Source organism: Neoarius graeffei, chromosome 6 (assembly GCF_027579695.1).
Source record: "Neoarius graeffei isolate fNeoGra1 chromosome 6, fNeoGra1.pri, whole genome shotgun sequence".
NCBI classification, from domain to species: domain Eukaryota; kingdom Metazoa; phylum Chordata; class Actinopteri; order Siluriformes; family Ariidae; genus Neoarius; species Neoarius graeffei.
Genome location: NC_083574.1, coordinates 48,902,930 through 48,921,709, shown reverse-complemented (window position 1 = coordinate 48,921,709; position 18,780 = coordinate 48,902,930). Strand labels below are relative to the sequence as shown.

The following is an 18,780-nucleotide window of genomic DNA, read 5'->3' as shown; positions in this document are numbered from 1 at the left end:
TCCTTACACCGCATGGCATGGCCCAAGCATTTACAATACAGAATTCCAGGTTCTCCGCTCCAAAATCAGCAGCTTCAAAACGATTGATTTTTTTTTCACCGACAACCAAAAAAAATTTAACCGGTTGACGTTGATTCGGTCAACCACCGGTCAAACGGTCATCAGTTAACATCCCTAGTTTGTATTAGCACAAAGGTAGATTATTAGTTATTTACCTGCTGCTTGTCTTGCAATGCATGCTGGGCTGTTTCAAGATGGCTCTCTAGATCTGCTCTCTGGGCAGTTTTTGCTGCTTCAGCTGACAGCAGCATCTCTGTTTTCGCCTTTATCTAGTAATTAAACATCCATCATTATTTCACATGATTATTTTATAAGCTATAGTTCCAACAAAATCTACGGAAGCCGCGAGAGGCCCTTCATATAATCTTTTTTTATTCACCTTGTTATCCCGAGATAACGACATAATTAATTCAGGATGTCGAGAAAACAACACAACTAATTCGAGATCTTGAGAAAACAAAAGAATTATTCCGTGATCTCGAAAAAACAAAATTATTTCATGATCTCGAGAAAACAGCTGAGATTTCTAGCAGAGCTGCCCCCCCCCGTGAGTCAGAGTTCTGCAGAGGTGCCGCGGACTAATTTTGAAATTATCCCTTATTAAAAGACTTAATGCAATCTCTCCCTGTGTCAACCCCTGATCAAAATATTGCCTTATTAGGTGATCGATTATTCCAGACATTCTAATGACCAAAGTTGCGTCTATACAGAATGAGAAATAGCCCCAAAGTCAGCATATCACAAGTCTCTTGGCGCCCCTGAATGAACCATTTCTCAGCTGTTTACTCGAGATCATGAAATAATTGTTTTGTTTTCTCGAGATCTCGGAATAACGGTTTTGTTTTCTCGAGATCTTGAATTAGTTCTGTTGTTTTCTCGAGATCCTGAATTAATGATGTCGTTATCTCGGGATAACAAGGTGAATAAAAAAAAGGATTATATGAAGGGCCTCTCGCGGCTTCCGTAAAAATCTTATACATTTATCATTGCACTTTTTTTTTTTAACATCATAACACACCTGGGTGTCGAGCTGGGCAAGTCTCTCCTTGTTCTGGGTGAGTTGGGCAGTGAGGTCTGTTATGTTACTCTCCAGGGACTGGCAGCGGTCCTGTGCTGAGCGCAGCTGGCTCTTCTGCTCTTGTAACTGCTCATGGAGGTTCTCTCGGGCTTGTTTATTACTCTCTGACTGGTTTTTCAGTTTTTCCGTCAGCTGACTTATCTATAGGAGAACAGAAAGATAGGGTACCCCCCCCAAAAAAAAAGATACAGAGCACAGTGAAGCTTTATTTAGCCATGTTCTATATATGTATGTACAAGTGTGTCTCCTGTACCTGCTCCTGTAGGGTGTGGTTCTTTTCCTGAAGTTGGTTAAGTAAAGCAGCTTCCCCCTCTCCTGCCTGGATCTTGGCACAAAGGTCTTCTCTTTCAGCTTCCAGTTGGCTTAGGCTGGCTTTGCTTTTCTGCAGCAGGGCCTCCAGATTCTGGATCTTCTGGTCCTTATCGCCGATCTGACGCAGCACCTGCTCCAAGTCATTCTACAAGACAGATGATGAACTATAATATATGTTAAGAGCAACATGTACATTTTCAGCATTACTAAGCAATATACCTAGTTTTATGTCCAGGATGATACAAGTCAGTGTTTCTCAATCTCAGTCCTGAGGACCCTATATACAGCATGCTTGTGATATTTCTCTTTAAAGCATATACGCAGAGCCATGGCCTCACTTTCGTTTATAAACGCCTTGAGACCTCAAGAATGGCACAGGAATAGTTTTAAGCGTTAACAATAAATCTAATATAGTAATTTTTACAATTAAAGTGATTCATACAGGTAGCGGTCTGAGTGAATGACCTTGATGTCCGTAACGTCACCGCAGGAAGTCTATCGGTCTCATCGCCATTTCCGCTATACTAAAACACAGAGCTGACTGCAACTCCGATCCTCCATTTTGAGCTAATTTATCTCCATGCCACGTAGATGTGTTGCTGGCCGGTGCAGCAACACGACAGAAGGTGGATTTACGTTGCATTCACGGCCCAAGAATGTTCAAACTGCAAAGATTTGGACGCGTTTTGCGAGAAGTTCACGGGCACATTGGGCACCTACGAAGTGGTCTCTCCTCTACTCTGCACATTTTACTGAAGACTCGTACGAGACCTCTGATCTGTTGAGAGGTGTTAGCTATAAGCCCGTATTGAAAGAGGGTGCAGTACCAACAATTAAAGGAAAAGAAAACTACAAGAAAAGGAATTTATTTTATTTAAAAAAAAAAGGAAAGCGAGTTCAGTTGCACCAGTTCTCCCGGAGTGTGAGTTGAGGGTTGTTGGTAAAACCCGGGATGGAACGGGATGTGACATATTGCTTGTGCAGTGACCTCCACGCAGTTGTTGCTGAAACCGGTGACGTTCCATTCCGTCCCGGGTTTTAGTAATTGCCTGAGCCGAGCAGTAATGGCGGAGTACTCAGTATGGAGAAAACAGAGAATGAGTGGAGCAGCTGTCTGATTTCTAAACTGGATATTGCTGCCATCTCGCCCTTATGTGGAAGAAGCGAATGAACAGAGAACTGAACGAACAACTGAAAGTCAGACTGTTTCAAAACAATCGGCCACAAGATCGGCCTTCAAGAAGCGAGAACACAGACGGGTAAGCCCCGACTCTCATTTGGATAAAAAAAAACAAACAAACAAACAAAAAAAACCGTTTACCTGAAATTAGATTAATACATGTAACTTGTATCGTGTGTTTAAGTTACCGGTATAAGATTATTTAATTTGCTTCAGAATGTGATTGTCTCAGTTCATCTGATTATTTAATTAGCCTTTTACGTTTGATCAGTGAAAATGCATGCATGTACATGTATGCTGCATAAGTTATAACACCTATCCTGTTTTAATGAGAGTCAACCCACAATCAGTGAAGTCAAATCAGTCGTAGTTGAGGAAGTGGGGAACGGGATTTCTTACTTTCACCATAAATTATTTATTTATATGACTTTGGTCTATAGCTGTAAAAAGCCTCGGCCTTAAAACCGGTTCACGCTGTGACGTCACGCGCTCAGGGCTGGCTGGGTTAGCGGGGCAGCTCGAATACCAACTTTGCGGTTGATTTTAACTCTCAAAAATATATATTTTTTATTCCCATTTATGCAGCATACAAGAGTCATGGATGGAGATACTATCCACTCAGAAATGTAATTAAAAATAAAGGTTCTGCGTACCTGCTTTAAACACACCTTTAACACTTTTGGAGCTTTGGAAGAAGATGAGTTACCTGTGCTTCTCGTAGCTTGCCGTTCGTACTCTGCTGGAGAGCTTGTAACTCTTGATGTTGCTGTTTGGATTTGTCCAGCTGGTGCTGCAGGTCAGTGGACTTGGTAGTGTTCTCTTTTAGCTGGAACACAATACACATAGGTTAAAATGGTTCACCAACCCCACAACAAGAACGCCGTTACACTCACTAGCATGATCATTATTGTTGAAAACTAACTCTGCCAATCCCACTATTTTAATTATCAATATCACGGCTCGAAATTCGCGGTGGTCCGGTCGCCCGAGGCGACTTAATTTGTCATTCGGCGGGTAATTCCTGTCACTAGCCAGCCCGGCTGGCTAGTTGAAAATAAAAAAATATATATACATGAAGCGAAGATTCAGGCACACCGTCAACTAAAGCCGCCACATATTAAGCGTGTGCCATGTCTGTGTTACGAAAATCTTATTTCGTAATAAGATTTTCATATTACAAAACATCGTCGAGCAAGCCAATGAGTGGCAAGCTAGCTTATACGTAAACTTCATAGACTTTGAGAAGGCATTTGATTCCATCCACTGTGAAAGCCTATGGTTAATCATGCGAAAATATGGAATCCCAGACAAGATTATAAGGATGGTGAGAGTGTTCTATGACGATTTCGAGTGTGCTGTAGAAGATCAGGCAGAAGCATGTGAGTGGTTCAACATCAAAACAGGCGTCAAACAAGGGTGCAACATGACGGGATTCCTGTTCTTGATAGTAATGGACTGGGTAATGAGAAGGACTGTGGGAAATGGAGAGAACGAAATAAGGTGGAGGTTTACATCTAAGCTCGATGATTTGGATTTCGCGGACGATGTGGTGCTGCTCTCTTCAACTAAACAACATATCAAAAGCAAGACAACTAAAATGAACGAAGAGGCGAGACGGGTCGGGCTGAAAATCAACAAAGACACGACAAAGGTGATGAGGATCAACGCGAAGAGTCAATAAAGGGTTACAGTCGATGGACGAGACATTGGTGAAGTTGAGGAGTTTAACTATCTGGGAGCTACCATTTGTAAAGAGGGAGGAGGGATGAAGGATCTGGAGAATAGGCTCTTCAAGGCAAGAAGTGCATTTGCCAAACTCAAAAGAACATGGAACTCCAAGAGCATCACAAATGCCCCTTTTCCACCAAAGCAGTTCCAGGGCTGGTTCGGGGCCAGTGCTTAGTTTGGAACCGGGTTTTCTGTTTCCACTGACAAAGAACTGGCTCTGGGGCCAGAAAAACCGGTTCCAGGCTAGCACCAACTCTCTGCTGGGCCAGAGGAAAGAACCACTTACGTCGGGGGGGGGGGGGGGGGGGGGGGGGGGGGGGATTTGCCAAGACCGCGAAAGATCGCCATTTTTAAGCGACGAGAAGCCGCAGCTGTACAAATGCGAAGTCATCCATTATTATTATTATTGTTGTTGCTGCTGCTTCTTCCGCGTTGTTTTTGCTTCGATATTCGCGCCAAGGTTTATCAGGGGTGATAGCGTTCTGGCGCCGCGCCAGATTTCCGGCGTACCGTGGCTGGAAAAAAAAAATAAAAATCTAGTTCGCCCATTGTCCTGTGTCATTCTGAGATGCGCAGATGGGAATTCGGAATTCCCTTTACTGTCTATCTGCGCATCTTAGAATGACACAGGACAATGGGCGAACTAGATTTTTTTTTCCCCCAGCCACGGTACGCTGGAAATCCGGCGCGGCGCCGGAACGCTATCACCCCTGGTTTATGCAAACGTAACTGACGTATACAGCGACGTAACTGACGTATACAGTGACGTAACTGACGTATACAGCGACGTAATGACGTGTCTTCTCTTAGCACCGCGAGCTATGGAAAAGCAAGCTGGTTCTCAGCTGGCTCGCAAGTTGAACGAGTTGTGAACCAGCACCGAACCAGCCCTGGAACTGATTTGGTGGAAAAGGGGTAAGAGAGAACCAAGTTTAGATTGTTCAAAACCCTAGTGGTGCCAGTGCTACTCTATGGGTGTGAAACATGGAAAATGAACAAGGGAGACGACAAGCGGATCGATGTGTTCCACAATAAGTGTCTAAGGAGAATCCTTAAAATAGAGTGGAAGGATCATGTCACTACCAAAGAACTACTCGAGAAAGCAGGCATGAAGCCTTTGAGCAAGGAGGTGAAGAGGCGCAGATGGAAGATGATCGGCCATATTCTACGGCAAGACGGAAGGAGCGATTCCAACACCGCACTCACATGGACGCCTGAAGGAAAAAGGAACAGAGGGAGGCCTAAGATGACCTGGCGAAGAACGGTGGAAAGAGAGAGGAAAGAGGCAGGTTGGCAGTCATGGCAAGAGGCAAGGGCTGCTGCAGCCAACAGAAAGAGGTGGAGGCATTCCGTGGAGGCCTTATGTGCCCCTCGGCATGAAGATAGGTAACAGGTGTCTGTGTTAATCGATGTGTTTATCGGCAGGACGGAAAATACTGAAGAATTCTGAATCATATCGTGTACGAGTCAGGCTGTCATTTTTTTTCACTACTGCGCATGCATATAACACGTCTCGTTGAATATCGCGGTAATCACGTTATCAAATTCAATAGATGTGGCCACATTATCACCCATGTAAACACGTGTTTTTGTTGTTGTTTACATCTACATTGCGATGTGGAATTTTCTGAAAGGTGTACAGAAACCGCCAGAGACGGGGACAAAGCGACCTCGGTCTGAAGAGGAGAAACGACAAAGGACTTATAAGCAAACGTGGGAGCAGGGTAGGCCTTGGCTGCGATACGATTTTTATGGAATAATTAATTTTTTTCAAGTTGATTCCTACTCAATATGAAGCTCCTAATGCTTTCTCTCTCATAAATGGTTAAATACAGAAAGCATGTTGGACATATTTTGGGTGCTATAGTCATGATAGTCAGTATATTAAGTTGCCAAGTTTTCCAATATATTATTATTTGTTGATATTATATTATGGTGCTCTGTGTTGTTCTCATTTATGTATTTAACAACAGTATCAAAATACTCGGGTCTTGAAATAAATGCACATTAGTCATGAACAATGGTAACTATTCTCTTTTGTGCTATTTTTGACAGAAGTAAAATTCATACATGAACAAATTTTGGCGAGTTGATTTTCTGTTTGGCGAGTTACTTTGGAAGGGAACTAGTCCGGCTGGCTGGTGAAAAAATATATGAATTTCTAGGCCTGAATATGATACTGATATCCAAGCTCTGGGTATTGTCTGAAACCTTATAATAATCTTACACTGACTTCTTCTTATTACCTGTGCCAAGTCTCCATAAGCTCAAGTTGACAAGTTATGCAAAGAATCAGAGGCGTAACTGCAGCCTGCCAGAAGACAAGAGGTGCTTTCTGATCAAACAGTTCTAGGGACTTACTGAGAGGATCTACACATAGGGGAACCCCCCTTGAGAACTACATACCTTCAAGGGCTTTTCTTCCGGCTGCATTCACACCACCAGTGGGAATACTGAAGTGATGCAAGCTGCGTGATGAAATACTCGCAAAGATTTTAATATTTTGCTTCGATGAGTCAAAATCACACTGTATTTCCTCCATCACGTATACACTCAATAAAGCCTGGACTTCACCATCAGTCTACTTGTCAGTGGCGCCGGCCCCGCCTTTTATAAACACAAACTGTTGTTTACAAAACTAAAGTTTTTCACAGATTTTTAAAAATGGCGGTTGCTGGTGCTGCATTGGCTCAATCAATCAATCAAATCAATCAATGTACAGTTATTCTTTAAATTCGTTTCTTAAGACAAGGATTTTTTTAAGATGTTACCTTGACAGTTTCGGCGATAAACTTCCGCCTTCTTCAAAACGGTCACCAGGTGTCGAGTGGTGACGTGCCTTGTCAGCTGATGTTACTCTAAGGAGGCGTGAACGTCCCGCCCAATTTGACAGGTAGTTCACGCCTCCTGCTGTCAGGTCGCTGCCCCAGGACGGCGCTCCAGGTGTGACACAGCGCGTACGCTCCCTCATCCCGGTTCATCGTCCTCTGCGCACACTTTCGTATCTCCACTGCCTCTAAAATCCAAGAAAATAGATTCCAGCGTTGGATTTTAGAGGCAGTGGAGATACGAAAGCGTGCGCAGAGGACGATGAACCGGGATGAGGGAGCGTACGCGCTGTCACACACCTGGAGCGCCGTCCTGGGGCAGCGACCTGACAGCAGGAGGCGTGAACTACCTGTCAAATTGGGCGGGACGTTCACGCCTCCTTAGAGTAACATCAGCTGATAAGGCACGTCACCACTCGACATCTGCTGACCGTTTTGAAGAAGGCGGAAGTTTATCGCCGAAACTGTCAAGGTAAAATCTTAAAAAAATCCTTGTCTTAAGAAACGAATTTAAAGAATAGTTTCAATAGGTAGACATAATGAACTTTCACTACATAATGTACAGTTATGTCTGGATGAAACACCGCATCTTTGTACAACCTACGGTTCTTCATGTGCTGAAAGAGTACATACCATCAAGTAGGAGCTACAAAAATTCCTTCAAAGCAGCATTCTAAGAAATACAATTGTTCTCAATTTCTGCATTCAAAGTCCTTCCCACGCCATGTGGCGTACTGTATAGGCCGATCTCCGTGTCCGTAGCCCTCGGCCTCTCGCCTATTACACAGCTAGGGCTACAGTTGAGGGCTAGTCCTCTGGTAACCACGAGAGTTTGACTCCCCACTCACATCTGTATTGCAGCGTGCCTTGCCAGACGGCAGTAGGTACCATTTTTATGATGGTCTTTGGTATGACCCGACCGTCAGTAGAACTTGCGATCTCCAGATCAAGAGGCGGACACGCTAACCACTAGGCCAACTCGCGGTCAATTTCTGCACTGCAGACACACAAAAAGGAGGACTTTCCTCCAACAGGTCTAAGAACTCTGAAAAGGTTCCTCTGGTCCAAAAGTGCCCAAGTCGCTCAGCAGACACGTGCTGTGTCAGTCAGCTTCATATAAGGTGGACGAAAGTATGTCAGTGGCTTAAACAACAAAATAATTAAAATCTAATCCGATATTAATCCTGCCTTTCAGGACAGCATGAGCCATGATATTAATGAATGGAACTCAAGTCTTTTAGTTCCTATTGCTGAGGGATGCTTACTGGGATGTAAAGAGATTCACAGACAGAATTATGCTTGGAAAATATCAGCATCCTAACAGTCCGGCTGAAGTTGACCAGCATGTGGGACACTGCATAAAGCACTCTGCCAAAGAGAAGAACCTAATTCAACACTTGGTCACTAGTTTCCAACTAGCAGCTTACCTGTTCTTCTAACCGGGAAAGTTTGATCTGATATTCAGCAACCTGCTGCTCACGGTCTTTGAGTTTCTCTCCGGAGAGCTGCCTCTGCTCCTTCAGCCGGCCCTGCACCTCGCCCAGCTGGCGCTCCGCCTCCAGAAGCTTCCCATGCAGCTGCATACCAAAAGTACAGAGCAGTTCACTTCACTGTAAACTACACTAAGTAACTTTAAAAACGCACATTGATAAAACTTGCTGAATTCGTGCTGAGTTTATCTCAAGAAGAAAAGAAATATATCACAATGGAAAAATAACTTCGTTCCGCCCGAATAAGTTCCAAATCTGTGCTCAAATCAGAATTTAAGGGAGTTGTACTCAATAACGTACAATATGACTCGGGTGTCAATGACATGGACAGGCTTTAATTTTCAAACAAATTTTGCATACACTGTACACACACAATCTTGCCTATAAATCCCCGGGGGAAATGATGGGAAAATTGTCATTATTGAAGATGCCACGCCTAAGCCAAAATCAACGTGAACAGGCCATCGGGATGTTGCGTGCCGGAAGTACACAGACAGAGGTCGCCCGGCACTTCGGTGTTCATCATTCGACCATTTCCCGTTTGAGTCAGCGTTACAGACAGACAGGGAGCACCAGGGATCGTCCACGCCCTGGTCAGCCTCGAGTCACGACGCCAGTTCAGGATCAGCACATCAGGCTAGCTCACCTCCGTGACAGATTCCTGACACCCTCAGTCACTGCTGCTGAGACCCCTGGACGACACAGACCCAGAATCTCCAGCATGATGGCCCGAACATGGACCAACTGTCACTTTGAATTTTTTTATTGTGAATTAATTCTTGAGTTTGACAATAAATGTCCTTTATCGATGTTTCAAGATGTGTGTGCATTACATACAATATCATAAATTTCAAATATATGCATGGATCTAAAGTGATATCGTTTTGAATTCCATTGTGCGTTTTTAAAGTTACTTAGTATATATTCACTTTGCAAATCTGAGTGCCTGTGTGCAGTGTGTATATTTTATATATATATCTGACCTGGCTGATCTCACTCTGCTGCTGCAGGCCCTGGCTCTCTCGCTCCTCCCTCTGTTGCTGGAGTTGCTTGCGCTCAGCTTTCAGATCCTGGTGGTTCTTCTCAAGCTCAGCAAGCTCCTTTCTGAGGCGCCCCAACTCTTCCCCACGCTCGGTTAACTCAGCCTGGGCCCGACTGAGGGAGGCCTCTCCTGCTGATGCGCGTGCTTGGCTCTCCTGCAGCTCCAACTCCTTTTGGTGAAGGCTGGCCTGCAGATTTTTCTTGGATACCTGCTCCTGGCTCAGGCGCTCCTCCAGCTCTTGGTTCTCCTTCTCCCTTCGTGTCAGCTTTGCTGAGAGCATCTGAGAAAAGCAGAGCATTAGCAAAATTAGCAAACTAAAAAAGCTAAAGCTAGCCGCACACTACGCCGATTTTCAGCGTACCGAGCCAACTGAAGTCGCGAGTCAGGCGTAAAGACTAGTTTTCGATGGTACCGACTCATCTCACAGCCGATTCGAAAAACTAATCGGGAGCCAGACTGATCGGCGAGAGTCGCTAGCAATAGCCAATCATATCTTTCGCATATAACACGTGACATCATTAAACACAATTTCTAGCACGAGAAATACGTGTTGGTAGCACCTAATGCAGGTATATACTGTAATTCCATAGACTGAAGCTTTATCCATAGACACAGTGGGCTGGAAAGCCACTCTGCTCAAGTTGTGTGGCTGAATTCCAAATCGCTTTAACTCCCCTATATAAGTGCACTATTTAAGGTTGGGAATAATAGCTCATGCAGCCTAGATAGTGCGCTACATATTCCATGTTGTGTCATTTGTAATTCAGCCTGTAGCATCTTCAAGTGTTGGATTTAACAGTAACTATATCCAATAGCCAATCACAAAGCTATTAAGTTGTCACGTGATATTTAGCGGAATGTTTGTTATGATGCTTAGTTCGCATAATCTCGTTTGGTGTCGCTTCAATCGCGACTGCACTCGTCAACAGTCGTGAGTTAGTCGGGGATATGTGCGTGCCCTGTCGGGAGTCGGCTCTGAAATGGGTCGGTTCGGTACCGCACCGCGTGGATCGGCGTAGTGTGCGGCTAGCTTAATTATCAGTATCATAGCGTCAGTAATGGACAATATGAATCGAGGCTCAAAAGACATCTAGAAAAAATACAAATTTAAGAAGGAATCATGAAATCCACTGCTGTTAGTCTATAATCACAATTAGCAATATCCCACAAGCTAAATATGACAGAGGAAAATGTAAAAGATATATACAAATGATTAGTTACAGTACACATTACAAAGGACTGTACATGAACAGCATTTGCACTCTGAACAAAACATCTAATAAATATCTGCTGTTTTGTGAAGACACATGGGAACCATTCGCACTCAACTTTAGCATACAATCATGCTAGAACCCACAAATCTGATCGGGGGGAAAAAGAGAGACGAAATTAAAAGAGACGAGCACTAAAACCGCAGCGTACTTTTCAGATGCAGCCTCGGAGACGGCAGCCCTCCCATTCTCAGTGCCGGCATGGTGTAACATTTAAAAGCGGACAGTTTTACAATGCCTGGGATAGCACAAGGAGCAGTATGCTAAATTCTGCTCTGAGACCGCTATAAAGTCAGCTTCGATAATGACAGCGCTGCTAATAGGGTGTAGTGACAGGGCCAACCTTCGTCACTAACGGAGATTTTTCCATGTGGAGCTTATACCAGAGACAGCTGCAGTTGTTTTTACGAGCAGCTTTTCTTGTGAGTAAATTTTTTTGGACACTTCGTCAATCGTGTCTCGTTTTCTTTGGCTCGTTTTTTTGATTTTTAACCATCACACAAACCAAATCCATTTCAAGCATGTTCTTCAGAAAAGCCAATGAAGATGCTTTATCTGAAGATACTCAATTTCTATTATCAATTAATGGGAACAGCTGACTCATCAGGCATTTTTAGATTCTGGTGTCGGTTTCAGAGAAAAGCTCTAAGGGTGCTTTTGAAATTATTTAGAAGATGGGCTCAGTAACTATGCCTAGACAATCACTGCATGGATACAAAATCACCGACGATCAATGAACAATTGATCCGTTTGTCAGTTCTCCCCAATTACTGTCACTTACACTACCGTTCAAAAGTTTGGGGTCACCCAGACAATTTTGTTTTCTCCATGAAAAGTCACACTTTTATGGCGTATTCACACCTACGTTGTTTGGTCCGGACCAAACGAACCAAATTTCCCTTGGTCCGGACCTTTTGGGTTGGTCTGAATACAAACCACCGAACTCTGGTCCGGACCAAACAAGCGGACCGAGACCGAGCTCCAAGGTCGGACTCGGTCCGGACCAAAGGAACCCTGGTGCGGATCTTTTGGAGGTGTGAAAGCAGACCGGACCTAATCCGACAGTTTTGCTTTTTTGTACCTTGGGAGCTTCCGTCGTTTGTCGAGCATTATGGGAAACAGAGTCTTGACACTCCACCGCAAAGTGCAAACACTGTTTCGGTTGTCAAGGGAACCTTACAACAGTCGTTCAGTCATTCAAACCAGTGGTAGGCTAGACTACAGAGTACAAAAAAATGAGTAGGGGGCAAACGTGGGCCGAGGAAGAAACGCGTACCCTTGTAGATATATGGGCAGATGTCCACATATCTGAGCTTTTGGAGAGAACACACAAAAATGCCGACGTATTTGCTGTATTCAGTGAGAAAATGAAGGAGAAGGGGTTCACGCGCTCCCCAGAACAATGTCGGCTAAAAGTGAAGAAACTCCGTCAGACCGACATTAAAATCAGGGACATTCTTTCAAAAAGTGGCGGTACTAGCGACGCAAAAAAGAAATTCATCTATTGCGTGAAGAGCCAGAACTGTCACAACATGATGTGCGCTCATCAGCGCTATCCTCCGTAGCCGCCTTGCCCTTTGTCGTCGTCGTTGATAAATTACTTGTACAACAGCATAGTAATCGCACAATTGTGAAAACAGTAAAAACTGGAAAAAACATATACCTTTGTTGACGTTAAAAAGAATAACAGCACGGAAAGCCTCCATGACTACTTTTGAACTTAACGCTTTGTGCGCGTATCGTCTCTGACCAATAGCTGAATGACCTCAGGGCGCGTGGCTTTGACGACAGAGTTTGTTCCGCTTACTAAAATGTACAGTGTGAAAGCGAACCGCACCAAAATGAAAAAATAAAAAAAAAAACATTTGGTTCGGACCAAAGCAAGTGAACTATCGAACTATCCTGGTCTGAATACACCCTTATTTACCACTGTAAGTTGTAAAATGAATAGAAAATAGAGTCAAGATATTTTTCTGGCCATTTTGAGCATTTAATCGACCCCACAAATGTGATGCTCCAGAAACTCAATCTGCTCAAAGGAAGGTCAGTTTTATAGCTTCTCTAAAGAGCTCAACTGTTTTCAGCTGTGCTAACATGATTGTACAAGGGTTTTCTAATCATCCATTAGCCTTCTGAGGCAATGAGCAAACACATTGTACCATTAGAACACTGGAGTGAGAGTTGCTGGAAATGGGCCTCTATACACCTATGGAGATATTGCACCAAAAACCACACATTTGCAGCTAGAATAGTCATTTACCACATTAGCAATGTATAGAGTGGATTTCTGATTAGTTTAAAGTGATCTTCATTGAAAAGAACAGTGCTTTTCTTTCAAAAATAAGGACATTTCAATGTGACCCCAAACTTTTGAACGGTAGTGTATCTTTATTACCTTTTTAAGCCTTTATTTATCTGTTCTTCCTTTTGCGCCACATCAGCCTCAGCAGTTCGCTTGGGCTCTACTGGGATGACCGGTCTTCAAATCCCTGACATAGCAAACTTGTTTCCAGTCACCTACTTCGGAGAAGCAGTCTGAATTTTCCCAGAGACTCCACACCACAACACTCTGACATTCTAATCCCTCCTGACAACAGGCACACAAGCAGCTAAGGGCCATTACATGGGTCTATATATCACCCCAAAGGACAGTGGTGGCACGGCACACATCACCCCATGCTAGTTTAATTATAGAGGCTTCAAAGCACGTCAGCGCACGCTGACGGACAATAAAAGCGCGCCATCCGGACGACGTTATACAGTCATCCTAGGCTGGATGTGCAGGGTCAGCGATGAATAGGGACTTCCTGTAAAACAGTGTGTGTTTCGCAATAGAGAGCTCATGGAAATATGCACCATGTGGTATTTGAGGGATCATAAAGCAGGTCATTAAAGGATAGCGGTAGATTTGCTGTTGGCATATTGCTGAAGGCGACAAAAACTGATGAGTCCATTTGTGTAGTTCATGTGGGTATTTACCTGGCTCTGTTGGCGAAGATTGTCCAGATTGCTCTGTAGTTGGTGGATCTGTTGTGTGTACACAGCAACTTCCTGTGGACCCTTCTCCAGTTCCGCCTTTAGATGGGAGATCGTTGTCTGTGAACGATAACCGAAATGTGAGCGCGAAATATTTTCAGTGTGGAAGCTGCTCTTGGCCATGAATCCCACAAGAAGCTAACAAACATGCATGACCAAAATGAATGAAGTTAAACTGGGTTCAATGTTTCAGATTTTTACAACTTTACTGGAAAATAAAACAGCATCAAGAAGAGAGATCAAAGTATAGGTGAAAGCACAGGGTTACCTCCAGTTTACGAATCTTCAAGACAAGTGCAAAGCAGGAAGAGTAGGAATGAGGGGAAAGGCAGAGACAGACAAGCACAACACCCAGGTAAGTGAGAAAGCAAGGACACAGCACAAATATGTCTCCTCCATGAACAGCTGCATATAAAGTCTTCTCAAATGTTTACCAATGTAAGACATTTTCTGTTTTTTTACAAGTCTTAACACTCAGAATCTCATTTAACTTGAAAACAGCATAATATTTGATAGAACAATGTTACAAGAGTCGGAAAATATATACTTCAATAACAACGGCTACATTTATAATACAATTTGTGCTAAAATCAGAGTTTGGAAACAATTCGCCCAATGTGTTCATATGTACTTAAAGGAGATACGCAGAACCATGGCCTCACTTTCATTTATAAACGCCTTGAGACCTCAAGAATGGTACAGGAACAGTTTTAAGCGTGAACAATAAATCTAATATAGTAATTTTTACGATGAAAGTGATTCATATAAAGTAGGTAGCGGTGTGAGTGAATGACCTTGACATCTATGATGTCACCGCAGGAAGTCTATCGGTCTCATCACCATTTCTGATATTACGTTGCATTCACGGCCCAAGAATGTTCAAACTGCAAAGATTTGGACGCGTTTTGCGAGAAGTTCACAGGCACATTGGGCGCCTACGAAGTGGTCTCTCCTCTGCTCTGCTCATTTTACTGAAGACTCGTACGAAACCTCTGATCTGTTGAGGAGCGTTGGCTATAAGCCCGTATTGAAAAAGGGTGCAGTATCAACAATTAAAGGAAAAGAGAACTACAAGAAAAGGAAAGTATTTATTTTATTTACTACTTTTTTTAAAAAGGAAAGTGAGTTCAGTTGCACCAGTTCTCCTGGAGTGTGAGCCGAGGGTTGTTGGTAAAACCTGGGATGGAAAGGGATGTGACATATTATCGCTCGGGCAGTGACCTCCCCACGGTTGTTGCTAAAACCGGTGACGTTCCATTCCGTCCCGGGTTTTAGTAATTGCCTGAGCCGAGCAGTAATGGCGGAGTACTCAGTAATGGAGAAAACGGAGAAATGAGTGGAGCAGCTGTCTGATTTCTAAACTGAATATTGCTGCCATCTCGCCCTGACATGGAAGAAGTGAATGAACGGAGAACTGAACGAACAACTGAAAGTCAGATTGTTTCAAAACAATCGGCCACAAGATCAGCCTTCACGAAGCGAGAACGCAGACGGGTAAGCCCCGACTCTCATCTGGATACAAAACAACACTTGTTGTTTACCTGCATTTAGATTAATACATGTAACTTGTATTGTGTGTTTAAGTTACCGGTATAAGATTATTTAATTTGCTTCAGAATGTGATTGTCTCAGTTCATCTGATTATTTAATTAGCCTTTTACGTTTTATCAGTGAAAATGCATGCATGTACATGTATGCTGCATAAGTTATAACACCTATCCTGTTTTAATGAGAGTCAACCCACAATCAATGAAGTCAAATCAGTCGTAGTTGAGCAAGTCTGTAACGGGATTTCTTACTTTCACCATAAATTATTTATTTATATGACTTTGGTCTATAGCTGTAAAAGGCCTCGGCCTTAAAACCGGTTACCGCTGTGACATCACGCGCTCAGGGCTGGCTGGCTCAGCAGGGCAGCTCAAATGCCAACTTTGCAGTCGATTTTAACTCTCAAAAATATATATATTTTTAAATTCCCATTTATGCAGCATACAAGAGTCAAGGATGGAGATACTATCCACTCGGAAATGTAATTAAAAATAAAGGTTCTGCGCATCTCCTTTAATAGAACAACTGGAAAACACTGCTTTATTTCTAAATATGTCCTGCGTTTCATGCAACCCAAATTTCCTGCTCTGTTTTAACTGAACACTGAATTGTTTTACTGTAAACAATCATTTAGGAATTTGTTTTGGTAAGCTGCTGCTGCTTTGTGGCCATTTTGCAGGCATGGAAAACTAAAAAGATACCAGGTTAATGGTGTACAACCCTATTATTGGTCTAAAAAGCATCTTTCAAGAAATTTGACATATTACAGTTTACATGTCCATGAAACTATGAATAAACTGAAAGCAGATAATGATTATATAATTAGTGTGCATGTAAACACACTCACAGTGCATTTTATTTTTGGCTTTGATCAAGACCAGAAGCTACAGCCATGAGCAATATGCACAGCCAGCCAACAGAGGGCAGACCATGCACTGATCACCTGCAACCAAGGTTTAAAAACTGGAGTATATCTGTGTGTGGATGAGGGATCTTCATAGTTCAGGAAGGCCTAAAGCCTTTCCAAAAGCGTTAACTATAAGCTTACTGATAGAAAACACTACAGTTAATGGTAAAACAAATCAGGCGCACACAACGCTGAGTGTACTTGGCATCGTCACATAAATCCTCACGAGCAAAAATATTATTTACTGAAGACAGAATTACTGGAATTTTGATTCATGACGAAAACAAGACGGGAATAACCAAGATTCCTGAAATAGGGCAAATATTTAGAAATGGACAGATTAAAGCATTTCAAGTTATGCCATACAGATGTGACCTCTTGGTTTCTGTTATCTGCAGGAGTCTCACCTCTGAGGTAGTGAAATTCCTCTGCAGCTGTTCATATTCGTTTCTGAGCCGTGCAGACTCCTCCTCTCTTTCACGAGTCATGTTGTCCATCAGCGTCTGCACCTGCACCAGCTCCCTCTTCAACACCTCCACATCCTCCACTCCTGGTCTCTGAAGCTAAATCAAAACACAGGGACTTATCAAATCAATAAGTGTATCAGGACACATTTATTGTCAGCGCACTGCTAAAGTTTTTAAAGAATATTTTGTGCAAGACCTAAACAAACACTCACCTGACCTGTAATGTGACCTGACCTTTGGCGTTTTAATTACAAAACTAGTGGAAAAATCGGGGTTCCCGCCGATTTTCTCCATAATATTTAGCCATGGTCAATTCCCATCCATTGGGCATCTCCACCCTGCCATACAACAGCTACCAACAAGGGAGGGCATTGACCCATCTTTTCGAACTGCTGCTCGTGCAAAGTCAAGGGGTGAAGTAACATAGTCGAAGGAAAGTGCTATCCACCCACTTCTGCATGCATGATTGGCTAGTGTCATTGTGATTGATAGGGGACAGAGGATATCCCCCCCCCCTGAGAGCATGGCCAATTTTGCAACCTTGTTCTTCCAGCCACAAACGGCAAAAACATAACTGGGATTAAAACTCGTACTCTCTGGATGATGGGGCGAATGTTTTTCTGTTGCATCACTGGGGAGCGATGGGAATGTTTTAAACGCAAACTGCAAATAAGTGCTGAGTGTGAATAGATTTAAAAAGTTATGACAGCTTGAGTGTCACTGAACTTATGTAAGCAGATAGCACTTTCCTCTTAAAAACAATCGTTATTCTATTTCATTAGCTTAACTCCATCATGGTGAGGTTTGTTTGGGCAGGTGACAACAGCAATCGCACTCAGGTTTGGATTAAAGCAAACGCCCAGAGAAAGTCTGAGCTCTCTGAACTCAAGCACCGTTCCATGATAGTGAGATGATGATTCAACCCTCAATCGAGACTGAGTATTTTGTGATGCAGGCATTTCTTAAAGTAAGAGGCTGATAGATAAGTGAGGGAGTGATTTTTTAAATTTTTTTTTAAAGCCATGTCAGCACCTAAGGCTATTTCATGGCAATATCATTTCTAAAAAAGGTACTATAACTTCTTCATAAATAAATAAATGAAGCAAATAAAATTACATAAACAAATAACTAAAGGAAATGCTTCAGCTAAACATGTGAAAAAAAATTCTAAAACTTTTTGTGGTTAACTTAAAAACATCATCGACATCATGAAAAGTTCTTTGAGAATAAAATCGTTCCCGTGGCACTGGGACCAGGACAACAAAGGAAACTAGAACCGTGAGTAAACTCACGATAGAATTTCTCCCGCTCATCAAAATCCATCAAATCGTCTAGGAGACGCGCTTACAAGCCTGTCATCATATATTGCCATATGGAAGGGAATTAGTTGAATTAGTGGTGCTTGAAAGTTTGTGAACCCTTTAGAATTTTCTATATTTCTGCATAAATATGACCTAAAACAACATCAGATTTTCACACAAGTCCTAAAAGTAGATAAAGAGAACCCAGTTAAACAAATGAGACAAAAATCTACTTGGTCATTTATTTATTGAGGAAAATGATCCGATATTACATATCTGTGAGTGGCAGAAGTATGTGAACCTTTGATTTCAGTATCTGGTGTGTGGGTGCATTTGGGTAATTGAGTGATCAATCTCATTAAATCTGAAGGTTAATAATTAAAATTGAATCAGTCTCATTTGAATCGTTTTCAGTGAATCATTTTCATTGAATCAGTCTCATATCATTAAATCACTCATGGAATCGGTCTCATTAATCAGTCTCATTAATTAATACCATTAATTTTGGTGCTTAATAATAAATTACCAAACA

General features: G+C 42.7%; 1 protein-coding gene across 2 annotated transcripts in view; it reads right to left on the bottom strand.

Annotated features, from left to right (window-relative positions):
* The window catches only part of eea1 (early endosome antigen 1), a 68,883-nt gene that overhangs the window by 24,790 nt on the left and 25,313 nt on the right, over positions 1-18,780 (bottom strand). For both annotated transcript variants that reach the window (XM_060923763.1, XM_060923764.1), the window contains 8 exons: positions 16,888-17,043; positions 13,969-14,085; positions 9,660-9,998; positions 8,614-8,763; positions 3,337-3,456; positions 1,392-1,595; positions 1,079-1,279; positions 216-329 (listed from right to left, as the gene is read on the bottom strand). In XM_060923763.1, coding sequence (XP_060779746.1) covers positions 216-329; positions 1,079-1,279; positions 1,392-1,595; positions 3,337-3,456; positions 8,614-8,763; positions 9,660-9,998; positions 13,969-14,085; positions 16,888-17,043 — 1,401 coding nt within the window. The remainder of the gene's footprint in view (positions 1-215; positions 330-1,078; positions 1,280-1,391; positions 1,596-3,336; positions 3,457-8,613; positions 8,764-9,659; positions 9,999-13,968; positions 14,086-16,887; positions 17,044-18,780) is intronic.